This window comes from Cupressus sempervirens, chromosome 7 (genome assembly GCF_028749045.1).
Source record: "Cupressus sempervirens isolate cs-2001-9-10 chromosome 7, ASM2874904v1, whole genome shotgun sequence".
Lineage (NCBI taxonomy): Eukaryota > Viridiplantae > Streptophyta > Pinopsida > Cupressales > Cupressaceae > Cupressus > Cupressus sempervirens.
The window spans coordinates 854,861,192-854,875,056 of record NC_143124.1 but is presented as its reverse complement, the minus strand read 5'-3'; the positions used below and the strand labels follow the sequence as shown (position 1 = coordinate 854,875,056).

At 35.8% G+C, this 13,865-nt stretch overlaps 1 protein-coding gene across 2 annotated transcripts in view; it reads right to left on the bottom strand.

Annotated features, from left to right (window-relative positions):
- Positions 1-13,865, bottom strand: part of LOC149550134 (putative GABA transporter 2) — a 92,525-nt gene that overhangs the window by 41,677 nt on the left and 36,983 nt on the right. For both annotated transcript variants that reach the window (XM_089793256.1, XM_089793257.1), the window contains exon 3: positions 7,386-7,483. In XM_089793256.1, coding sequence (XP_089649382.1) covers positions 7,386-7,483 — 98 coding nt within the window. The remainder of the gene's footprint in view (positions 1-7,385; positions 7,484-13,865) is intronic.

Below are 13,865 nucleotides of genomic sequence, written 5' to 3'. Positions count from 1 at the left end.
CTGAAACTTCATCTCCATATCTCTCAAATTGAGAGTGAACTCCCCTATATCATGTAACCAAGTCATGTCAAGAACTAAATTTGTATCACCCATGTTAACAACATAAAAATCTTCTTTGAAATCAAAGTTGTTGATCTTTAGGGGCAGACCTGTAATCTTCCTGTCACATTTGAGGATGTAGCCATCAGCTACCCCCACTCTCAGACCCTCAAACTACTTTGTCTATATCCCACGCCTCTCAATCAATCTGGAATCAATAAAATTGTGAGTAGCACCTATATCAAGTAAAGTAATAACTCGCGGACCAGCCAATACCCCTCTCATTCTAAATGATCCCTCTTCTTGTACACTCGTGAGACGGGCCTCCTTAAGTCTACCCTCAGTCTTTTCATCACCTAGATCATATGTGTCTTCCTTTTCTTCAATTGATTCTTCATTTTCAGATTGTTGGTCTAAATTTTTAGAATCAGAATCCTCATAATAAGCCCACATAACCCTGTTTACTTTCCCCTTTGGCCTCAAAGGACAGTCATGGTTCATGTCATAGAGTCCTTTGCAATAAAAATAGAGTTTTTTCTTCCTTAAATCATTCAATGTCTCTCTATCCAAAGGAGCAAATGATTTATCTTTATTTTCAACCTTTGTTTCATTCCTCTCAGGTTTCTTGAAGAATGGTTTGTCTTTGCTAGAGGATGCACCCTTGACTAAAATTTATTTACTGGCGCTACTTGTTCCATACTTCTAGCCTTCTTAATTCCTTCTTGCAAATTGAATGGATCGAAGGCTTTTACCCAACCCTTCGGTGGTTCAGATAATCCCTCAATGAACAAAACAACCAATCTCCTATCTAATATATCTGGCACCATAACAAATAGCCTTTGAAAGTCACTAATGAAATACTCCAATCCGCCTGTCTGTCTCAACTGTGCCAACTCCCTGGATCCTTCTTATCAAACCTCTCTACCAACTTGTCCATGAAGTCCTGATATGAAGTCACTTGGTTATGTTGAAGGGTAACCATCCCATGGTACCACCAATCATGTGTAGCTCCCTCTAAATGTAGTGTGACATATTTTATTTCCTCCACTTTTGTCATAAGTCTTAGTGCTAAGAAGGTATCAAGCTTGTGCTGTCATTCTGCTACTCCCATCAAATGTAGTCAAGGAAAGCTTCTCTGTAGCACGCATTAATTCATTATCCTCGCCACGACATCTCCTATTTTGTTTGACTGTACGGTAGTGTTCTCTTCTTTGGTTCAAAAACCTCTCAAAAGTCATTCTCATGTACCTGTGGTGCCAATAATTCTCATTCATCATTAGCAGCCATAAGGATATCTGCAAATGTCCCATCCTCAACTTCCTCTATTAGCTCTTGTACTGGTTCCTCTATAACAAAGGTAGTACATGTGGGCCTATCTACTATTCTAGAAAGAGTTCTATGAGCTCTAGGTGATCCCACTGCACTCCTGTTATCCCCTTGTTCTTGATTTTGTCTGTTCTGTGGGTTCATGCACTCAACCATGATGGTGAGTGCCTGCAAAGCTTGAGCCATCCGCTCTTGTCCTGTAACCATTGCTCTAAAAAAATCTCTTATTTCTTGATCCTCATTCCTATTGTCTCTCGGTGGGCTACCCTCTTGCTTGTCACCTATGGTGTCTAACTACCTGTCAAGTTCTTGTTCCCTGTCAAACAAAGTTCGCTTGCGAGTGTAAAATCTGTGAGAGCCAACCTAAGTGGCTGCATGTGATTGCTAAACCCTCAAAATGGCAAGATTTAGCTCTAATACCAATGTAATAACCCCAACCGGTTATAACTTCATCAAACACAAATTCTTCTCTAATTCACTTGTTTGACAAAAACTTTGCAAACAAGAGATATATTGCATATCTAAATTCTATTTGCTTTCTATATGCCAAACTTTAATAAATATGCTTGCAAAGAACTCCAAAACATCTAACAATGAAGATGCAAATGTTTATGTACAACACTGATTACAAATAGGAAAATATGCATCTACATCAATAAGACATTAGGGCAACAAATTCTAATATAAAACTTCTGATATAAATCAGATTACAATAGATTTAAAAAAACCCTAACAATGCCCTAAATATCTACTCTCAAACAATGCAAAATGTGGTAGATAAAAACTTGGAATTGCTCAAAAAAATTGAATTTTACTGTAGCAAAGTTACTGTAGCAGCATTACTGTAGTAGAGTTATTGTAGCAAAATCCCACTTATTCCTTACTCCACAAATCTGGCCCTAGGCCACAAATTTGGCACAATGAAAAGACTAATTTGTCTTTTCCAACAGCCAGAATATGTTTCACCACCTCAGTTATGCAAATCAATGGGAGTGTTCATTCCCAACGATCAATGTAGCAACTGCAAAAACCTTTGGCTCCACAAGCTATCCGAATGAGTAGATGGTAACACATTCAATGATGAAAAATGAGGTTGCCCTCCCTATTTATTCTTTTCCTCCAATAAATGGACCTCCTTCTAGAAGAAATAAAACATATTTAATTCCTCCTTCTAGAAGATTCTTTTAATTTATTTAATTAACTTTAGCCACTTTTAATTAAATTAATTAAGTATAAAGTCACCTTTTAATTTTAATTTATTTAATGACTTTATAAGAAACTAATTTAATCAATTTCTCTTTATTCCTTCACTTAGCCTTTGGAGAATGTAAAGGCTAAGAACTCCATTAAAAGACTAAAAAGATGGGGACATTACAGTGGTTTTGTTGCCCTAAATGGTATTGGTTATTACGAATCAGTGTTATAACCTTTGTGCCCTAAGCAGTATATGTGGACCAATGTAATGTTCATGTTTAGTAGCATTAATTGATTCAGCTCAACCTGCGCATAAAACCTTGTTAGAAACAGAATAATAATATTTCTATCAGTCTACCCTCTAATTTAACCCCAATCTTAAGGACGTCTCCAGATTGGGCTTCCTAGCTCATAGATACCTCACCATCTTCCCAGGAGCACACCCCTTAAGATTCTTCTTGAACGAGCATCCTCTATCCAAGGCCAATCACATATGCATATGTTGACAACATTAGAATATTTTCGCACATTGCTTCTCAACCATGACGGACAATGGAGATCTTAATATCTCACAAGCTCCATGCTTCAAGTCTCATTAATCTCCATGGTGTTAACTCCATAGGTTAACACAATATTATCCAATTTCCACTATTTCTCATATAAGGAATTTATTATCACAAATATATTCATTTGATTTTTATAAATAAAATCATTTTATCTTCAACTATTTATTTTTCTCTTGTCTACCATAGCCTTGTGTCATCTACAAACATATATAATAAACTTGGGATCAATAACAACAATATTAATATAATAATCCTTCATTAAAAATACTTTTAGTATATATTCAAATGAAAATAGCATTGCTTAATTTAATTATAAAATAAATTCCTAATTTCATACCTTTCCCTAACCTTATAACCCCCACACATGGATTACCTCTTTCTCTTATTTATTATTATTGTTTGAGTGGAGGAAATCTTCTTCCTTATTTTATATTTCCCACATAATATATCATGTACTTATCCCCTTTTCTTTTTCCAAGGTAGGAATTTTGACTTTGGTCTTTTCTTTATATAATAATATTTGCCTTATTTTTAGATGGGTGCATTTATTATTCTACACCTCTTATTTTGGCCACATTGCTTGTTATGATTTCCCTTTATAAATCTTTCAACCACTCCAACTTCTATATTTATTCCCTTTATTGTTTTCTTTGTGCCTTTGTCTTTTTATTTCCTATTTCTATTCCTATTTTTTCTCCTTTATTTCCTCCCTTGTTTTCTCCCTTCTTTCTTTAATTCCCATTTTATCCTTTTGATTTTTCTTCTTACCCTGTGAAAAGAAAATCTAATTTTCTCGCATTTAAATATGGGCGGCCATCTAATGATGTGACTCTTCAAAGGGGCGCACAATTTTTTCAACTCCTTTAATCTTTTTAGTTTAATTATTTCTTGTCCGCTATAATAGCGTTAATTAATTATTTTACTTTGATTACTATTTATTTAGTTGAATATTGTTTCAATCACATTAATATATAAATATAGTTATTATTATTTTAATTATAAATATTAATTAAAATAAGATGATTTAGAGTTTAGTGATTCACATATTACTTGTATACTTATAACTATTAATATAACTATTTAATAGTAATTATCATTATTTATTATTTAAATAATTTATTACTTTTATATGACTTATTATTAAAATTCATAACCAAGGGAATATTACAAGTAACCCATGGTTTTGCAAATGTTGCCCTAGGCGGATTCTAGTATTGGAATTTAGGATATTGCAAACTTAAAATCCTCAAATTAGTTTTTTTTAATTATGCCCTTCAATTGCTAGCTATGATATTTCAGTTAAATTTATTGTAACCGTTAATCTCTTTCGCATGAACATGTAAAATAGCTGTTATAATTGCCTTCTCATGAATGTGAAGTAGTAACTGTAATGCGATGTTATGCTAGTTGTTAGCTAAGGCCCAAGAAAAGGGGTTGTTACAATATGCATATCCAATTCAATAATCTATTAAGCAAATTCACTCTTTTATAACCTAATTAATTGTCAAAAGCTCTGCTATTCACCAATTGGGTCTATGGGATTAAGTATCCTAGTTGGCTAGGCTTCAAATTGTTATTATCATTACGTGCATCTAATTTCACCATTCAATACCTAATTTATATTCCAAATCAAGTTCATTATTATTGTTCACAATACTGTAGAAGGCCCTTATATTCTCTTGCCACGAAACTTGTATAGGTCATCAATGTACCCCTGAGGTCATGTGTCATTGATATCCATCGTATGTGTACCGGGATAGTGTTTCAATATTTTTAATTAAATATCCATTCTGGAATTCAAAATTGAACTTAATTCATACTTAAAATCACAAATCCTCATCTCCATTTTAGCCCACTGTCGGATCAACTTTTCATGTATCATTGTAACATCCCTTGCAGAACATTAGCTCAAATCCCATATAAAAATCTGCAAACACTCAAATCCAACCTCTTTTATATCACTAAGTTCCAAGTATGACCAAGATGTGAGCACATGGAGATTAGAATGAGGACAATGGAACAAAACATCAAGATTGTTGTCTAGGACCAAATTATATTTAGTTTCAGACCCACAGAACTGATTAATGCCAAAATGGTTGGTAGTAATATGTAAATTCTGATCAAGCCAAATTGGTTGATAGAAAAATGAAATGCAATACCAAAATAGCAGACTACATCACCCAATTTTGATACACACCAAGCTGAATGATAATGTAAAGGGGATCCAGCAAATATACCATTCAGGATCTTTTAACAATTAAAACAAGAATACTGTGGTGAACCATCCAAGATCTTAAATAATTAAAAATTCTAATTATTGGTGGTAAGCCATCCAATTATTACAAATTACAATATTGGATTTTTGCAAGCATCTATGATTCAATGATTATTCTACAAGTCCAAATAATTGGAAGATGTTAATTTGAGAATTAGAAATAAACTAAACCTCCACAAAACAAAAGATTGAAGGAAAACACCCCTAAAATGTTGAAATTGGAATCCAAGACTAAAATGGAATTCAACCGATACTCAAACTATAGAACTTAGGTGGAGAGGGTGCAACTTGCTACGAAGTAGTGATAAATTGCATTTTAACTTACTGTTTTACTAACTCTTCTTGCAGCTTCCTTACAGTTCAAACTTCAGACATACCCCATTTCAACCAAGTATAACCCCAACATGCCTCTCAGAATGTTGCAGTTCAGAACAGAAGATGATGACCAAATTTTGGAGAATGCTACAACTGGAAAGGGTACTGAATCTGATGGTACAAAGTGACAGAATTAGTTGTGACTAGGAATTAGCATTGTATAACTAGACCATGGTGGTACAGCCCTACAGAAAGAAGCTGCACAAAGTGTTGCACACAAATTTAGAACTATGTAGAAAAGTGTATAGCTACCCTAGCCAAGGAATCGCAACCTTCAGTGAAATATGCTACCTCTTAGTTGGCAGCTAGTGTGACAAATGTAAATGACTCAATCAGTAATTTCAGCTGGCTTGCCATCATGCTAGTTGATGGAATTCAAGATTTTGAGAATATCATGATTCAAGATTGCCACCCTTAGATGCCTTAGATATCCTATCTCATCTGGAGAGAGGAATGAAATTTTTCGATGGGACAATGAAAAGGCAGTTTCTACACCATCTTGGTTATGGTGCTCAAAAACAAAAAAGTGACAGAGAAAGCTATGACATCTGGTCCAAGGGACAAGGATAGTGGTATTAAATCCATGATTTATGGTGATGCTCTGTAGGATAATAAAACTGCTGAGGCAATAGAGGAAGGACATGATTGAGACCATAAAAAGAAAGTATAAAGAAACCCCTTACACCCCCATGGTCCGCCTCCCTACCACCACCGATTTTGGAAATTATTTTGGTGTTTGTTGGCCATGTGGACTGGAATGGGCGGGCTAGCATCATCTGATAGGCTGTTCAACCTCCTGCCGGCTAGTGGTAACGTTCAGGGTTCCCTATTAATTGAAGGGGGGCAGCCTATAAAATGGTAGGGGGGGGCAGTTTATCTTGTTGATCCACCAGTTTTGGGTAATTAAATCTCATCAGCGTTCTTCTGATCCAAGACCAGCCAGTAATATAGATACGGACGATAAAGATTAGAAGATACCTAGCCATTTTTAGAGGTCTATAAAACCCTGAGATTGCCTTCAAAGTTAAAACCCTCATCAACAACAAGTTAACAAGGACTGTCAATAATAAGGTTAGCGGGCTAGCAGCTTATGATAAGAAGGTTGTGCTTATAATATTCTGCAGGTATAAATGAAATATTGATATTCTTGCATTACAAGAGGTAAGATCTAATGTGAATACCATGAAATTGTGTCTCAACTTTATTCAGCCTGAAACTTTTTGTGTTCTTACTAAAAATGAGAAGGGTAAAAGGGGACATGTCATATAAAGTAATGAGAAAAGGAATAAAATTATTGAGGCAAGAAAAATAATCAAGGGATTTGCATACCTAGTGTAACAATAAGAAAGGAAAGAACACAGTTTATTTGAGACAAGATAAATTCATTGTGAATAAAAGGCTGCTTATTCCTAGTGTTGATCAAGGCACTTTTGTGACTGCTCTCTCATCAAATATCTGATCGTCATCCTATTGAATTGACTTTCCAGCTGGCTTCCTGTCCTTCTCAACATCAATCTTATTTCCAGGGATTATAGAAACATAAAAATTAGAGTAACCTTCAAAACAGAAAAATGTTTTTTAAGAAAAGCATATTGAGAATGTTTGTTTACCTCCAGACACTCAGCACCTAGAAGAATGCTCCCAATGGACACACCCATGTTGATGGTTGTCTGAACTGCCACAACCAGATAAAACATCCATCCAGAACCTATACGAATCTTTCAAACTGGAATAAGTGACTAATGCAGGTTATGTAACTTGTAACATGAAAAGCAGAAATATAGCATATCACAGGGTAATGAATTTAAGTTAACAAGCAGATTTTACAAAATACTAAAATGGCTACAAAGTACTAAAATGAGCTGAAAATCTTACATTCTTATTTATGAAAATCTCATTTTTTTAGCTACAAAGTTGGCTTCTGACCAATATATGATTTCTCAGTTGTTTAGCAATTGCATAGTGTGATATCCCGTGTGAAATGAGAAATTAATTAGAAATAATATTAATTAATTAATTAATATAATATAAATTAACTAAATTTAATGAAAGGTCAAAAGATATGTAATAAAGAGTTGTGAATTCCTCAAAATAAGATGTAAAAGGGAGGATAGTTCATTTGAAGGGGACATGAATAAAGGAAGAAGAGGAGAACACTAAGGGAAATAATATCCTTCGTCAACAGGAGAGGGTACTTTATTGGATGTAAGGCTAGTGTGTGAAAGGAATTCAGAGATGAAGCGACGACCCTTGATAAAGTGTGTCACAGAAAGGGATGGAGATAAGGAATGGCAATCAGCACTTTATATAGAAATACAGTCCCCATTTAGTAATGGCATTCAGCATTTTGACTATCCAATCAGCAGTCAATACAAAACTCCAGCAAGTCGATGAATCAAATAGATTAATCATATTTATTCTACAGCAAATAGAACTGTCAACAAAGCTCTTAATCCACAACGGCATTGCTTTCAGCAGATTCAAAGATTTAAGGAGAAATTAGAACTGCAGCATGGAAGGAAAAGCATCAAACTTGAATGTTGTCAGCACCTTATAATCCAATCAGCATCTGATGTCTAATACAGTTAGCAACTACATTACATTGTAATATATCATCCTCTAAGGAAGCTTGAGTCTACAAAACCATTGGCAGAGGGTATAGCCAAGAAGGAAGAAGTCAAAACTCCATAATGGATCGAGCCAAACCAAGAAAGGAAAAACAGTAAAATCTGAACCATAGTCAGATTACAAAGGTATTTCATTTGATATATATATATATATATATATATATATATATATTGTAAGAGTTCACCTAGAGCAATAAAACAACACCAAGATCTAGAAGCACAAGAGAGATGAGAGATGATCAAATGATAATGGATGAATACATCACAGTAGTGCTTGTATATAAAGGCAATCAAGCTGACTAGGAGTCAACAAAGTGATAATCATAACAACTAAGCACATGTCTACTAAGAGTGGATTATCCTCCATTGTGCATAAAAGTATGCGCAACAATGAGAGGATAAGAATACAAAGGTGTATCTCATAAAGAGATATAGCAGACAACATGTGCTCAAATAAGATGCAAACTACTGTGTTGTCTACATGAGAACTCATATGAATGTGCAAACTCCTAGGTGTCTACATGACAACTCATGTGAATATGCATTAACCTAAATAAACTTAAGTGTAAATAGTAAATAATTATTTACACCAACACCCCCCCTTAAGTGCAAGTTAGGGGAATGCACTTAAGCTCACAAACGCTAGATAATAATGCAAGATGGGTCCCGGCTACTAGGTCGTGTCAGGTATCCATGTACAAACTGCAAGTGCAAAAGATATGCAATGCAATCTCTCATAAAGGAAGAAGGAGGGAAAACCACATGGGAAAACCCCCCCTCCAAAAAGAGAGATAAGTACATAAGAGAAAATGAGAGAGAACAAGACCTTATGTGAGGAAAAGATCCCCCCCATTAAAGAGAAGAAGTAGAAGGTAGACCAAGTAGCCCCCCCTCAATGTAGAATGTACACGTGGTAGATGCTTTAGGCTCGATGTAGAAACCGTACCATGAGTGTAGAACAACATTCCACCCCTTAGGAAGAAACAAAACCAAAGGTGTACCAATGAAGCCTCCCCCATCTGTAGGAAGAAACCTCAAAATGTATGGAATCTCTGAAACCTGCTCAAGTATCCCCATGTCAATACTAAAAAGTGCCTCTGCCAAATCATTTGTACTATGCCACTCTACTGAAAAAGACAAGTCAAGATCAACTGAGGATGAATGCAGAACATATATCAAAGACTCAAGTGTCTCCTCTAAAGAGAAAGTGACCTCCTCCAACTGTTGTATCAAAGTATCCACCATCATGTCAACCTCGAAAGAATAATCAAGTAGAGAATGAAGATGAGGGTTAGAGTGTTCCCTCGCAACAACTAAAGAAGGATCATCTTCACCAACGAGAAGATGAATGTGATCAATACTGTCCCCCAAATTTGCAATATATGACTCCACAAACAAACTTGCAATGTCTGTTAAGAAGTCATCCCATGGAACTGAGCCTAGAAGGCCATGAGGTAGAACAACATTCCTCCCCTTAGGAAGAAACAAAACCAAAGGTGTACCAATGAAGCCTCCCCCATCTGTAGGAAGAAACCTCAAAATGTATGGAATCTCTGAAACCAGCTCAAGTGTCCCCATGTCAATACTGAAAAGTGCCTCCTCCAAATCATGTGTACTATGCCACTCTACTGAAAAAGACAAGTCAAAATCAACTGAGGATGAATATAGAACAGATATCAAAGATTCAAGTGTCTCCTCTGAAGAGCAAGTGACCTCCTCCAACTGTTGTATCAAAGTATCCACCATCATGTCAACCTCAAAAGAATGATAAGGTAGAGAATGAAGATGAGGGTTAGAATGTTCCCTCGCAACAACTGAAAAAGGATCATCTTCACCAACAAGAAGATGAATAAATCTGCAATATAGGACTCCACAAACAAACTTGCAATGTCTGTTAAGAAGTCATCCCATGGAACTAAGTCTAGAAGACAAGGAATATTCTACTGCACTGAATCCATGGTTGTGTGAATACAAGCATCATCAAGAACAACAGTAGATGCAATCTCAATAGGAAGACAAAAAATGGAAGGCTCAAGAACTTGTTCACGTGTGAGAATACCCAAGTTCAAGTAGCCAAAGTCCTCCTCAAAGTTTGAATCAACATTGTAAGTGTGACTAAAATCTGCTGAAGAAACTGCAAAAGAATCACTGTCATCATCATGAGCAAAGTCTGCAGAGTAGTATAGCTGAGATGCATGATCAACCACTCCTATAGCAATGATCTCTCTAGTCTCCAAATCTCTTATAAATATTGAATCCGGTGTGAATTCCACAATCCTCCTTGTAACCCCATGAGTGAGTTGATAGATGGAAACAAGGTTGTGACTTAGGTGAGTGTTAGTGAACAAATTGTCTTTTCTCACTATACAAAACTTACTCTATACCCAAGGTTAGAAAACACAATAATGCTCACAACAGTTGAGAAAACTTCATGTTATTTGTTTCCTCTCTGCATTTATAGGTACAGTGCCCTTCGCAAAATTTATCAATAGATTCAAGGAAACTAATAAAAACCAACTGCGCACTTTTACCAAAAAGTACTCTCACACACTCTTAGGCGGTGAGGTAACAATCAACTTATTTATTTTACAAGAAGACAATTTAAATGAAAAGGGGGGGAATACTTAACTTTAAAACAATCATGCAAAGAAATGGATGAACATAAATTGCAGAGAAACAACAACAAATATTACATACAATAAATCATTAGTGTTCACAAAGTAACAATGACTAAACTGCTTTAAACACCAAGTCTTAAAGCACTATATATATATATATATATATATATATATATATATATATATATATTCAAAAACTTTATTCAGTACACAGTCATCCAAAAGAGTGTTTATATATATTCTATCTGTCTATTGCTATTTCAATTATATCAAAAGAACTAACTTTATCATAGTATATTGTAACTTACTAAATTCTAACCCTTAACTAGTTCAATGCCCCAGCATTTATAGTTTTTAAACAAATCCGAAAAGGCCTCCATTAAAGCCCAACCTTTCGGTTAAAACAGTTACAATAAATAAAAATAGTTTTGAAACAGTTTCAAAAAGAAACAATGGAAAGTAACTGTTCCGATCAGACTTCATCACCGGTCTTCTCCTCCTCGCCCACGGTTTGCCTCACCAGCTTCCCGCTTCTGAAGGTGTTCATGAACTCTTGCATCGCATGAGAGTGTGGGTTCTTTAAACTCAACAGCTTAGATTTATAGGCATCTTTTTGCCACTTGAACTCTTTGATCTTTAGACTTTGCTGCGGCATGAGGTTCTCATTCAAATACATCATGGATTCAATGTTAGCTAGCATGGTGAAATCACTAGCAGTGGGTGTGTCAGTGTCTTTAATCTTCATAATTGCATAATTGAAGTTTTTTGTCAGTGTCTCAGAATCCATATTGCCATCATCGAACTACGGAATTCCTGTAGGATTTACCACGTTCATATCCTTTAAAAGCTCTTCATGCATCCCGGCAATCTTATTTGCAATGGATTGCATTTTTTTTAATAGCCTCCTTGTAGATTGATTCTTTCCAGCCCATATTATTTTTTAGGATAAATAACATACAGGAATCTACGGTTTTCAAAGGATTTTCGCCTAGAAATTTGAGTATCCCATATTTCTCAACTTCAGTAATTTGAAACACAATGGCCTAACATCAGTTTTGATCAGACTCCCATCTTGGTGTAAGAGTTTGAATTTCACCCAAGAGTGTCTCCCCTTCAGCATATGTAGTAGTGAAATCTAGAATAAATTTGTTGCCCTCTTTAAGGATGGAAGTTATCTAGTCCTGCATTGCATCCGAAAGCAGTTTCCCTTTTTGCATTTGTTTAACCAATTGTTGGCTGTTTGCGGAATTAGGATCAAAAGACTGTGGGGTCTGAACCACTGGAAGGGCCCCACGATTCATTAATGAATCTATGTAGGCAGCCATGGTCACTACCAATGCCTTGAGTTCCTTCTTTTCTTTACTATCCTTTTCTAACTGGGTTAGCATGTGATCAGCAAAGAACTTGAAAAATTGGTTATCTGTGCTCCTATTAATAGTTCCTAATTCAACAAAAGTAACCTTAAGACCTTCACTGTCAATATCACCAGATTCAGTATTCTGCTTATAGGTGGCTACTTTTGCTATTATTTTTCCAGTCACAGGATCTTTAATCAAATGAGCATTGATTTTTAGCTTCTTAACTTTGGAGCCACGAGCCACATACTTGGTTACAATGTCCTTCACTAGTGTAGACACTGGCTGTAGATTCCTTTTCATGCTAATCGAGTTGGATAGCCAGGATGGAATAATAAGATTAGTAGAGATTCCTTGAGTATCTCTGGTAGGAGTCATGAACCTGGGTTGGTCTATCTTGGGGGCTTCAATCAATTGCACATCACCAGCAAGATTATCTGAGAAACTGAGATCATCGCCTAGATCCTGTCCTTGGGTGATTATCTTCTCCTTCTGAATTTCTTGTTGGATGAGGGCGTCAGACTTGGTTTTAGATCTAGTTCTAGGAGTTGTCTTCTATACAAGGGACAGCAATCTTTTCTACCTACTAGGAGTCGATATACAACCTACAACAGGAGACAAAACTTGAATGTCAGAAGTCAGTGGTTCAGAAAAAGAAACTGTTTTTGGAGATTTTCCAAATGGTGGTTCATTGACTATTTTCATGCTTTGTCTCCTTAGCCAGTTGTCTGTATGGGTGAGGATGGATCTAGTTCTTAGATTTATGTCATCCTCCTCTTCCTAATTCCAATCCACTTCCAGTTGTTTTGGCTCACTGGCCTCTTCCCATCCTAGTTCAACAATGTCCGAACCATCTTCAACTACCCCTTCTAATTGAAATTTCAGTTTGAGGGAATTAATGTGTTGAAGGGTTAGCCTTGAATGATCTCTCTTTAACACTTCTTCATTTTTGCAATCTTGCCACAAGTCTTCTAAATGTGGGATTGTAGATGACTGACCTTTTAAGCCAAGAACTTGAGCTGCAAATCTTTTACTGTCAAAATCTCTTCTTCCTTGATAAGACCCAAAACCAAAACCAACAAGTTACTCCCAAAGACTGAGGCGTTAATCATGCTGCTATAGGTTAAAGAACTGGGTTTGATTGGAAACACTGACTCCCAATTTTCTTGGGGTAGATTATCTTTAATTACAGGAAACAATTGTCTACAAACTTCAGCCAAAACAAAGCAGTCAAGTGCATAACGTGGCAGCTTCATTGGTTAATCCTCGAACCCACCTACTCTCAAATAAGTGAATTTAGGAAATTGGAAGAAATAGCTTCCATAGTTCTTAATCAATTTTTGGGCTTCTGAGGACAATCTAGGCATGGCTTTTTAGAGCCAAATGCACACTTTCTATCAACACATCATGTACCTTTCTAAAATTTTCTAACACCATGTCTTTTTGAAGTAGAGGGCAGTATTGATAGACCATTATTTCTTCACTCCAAG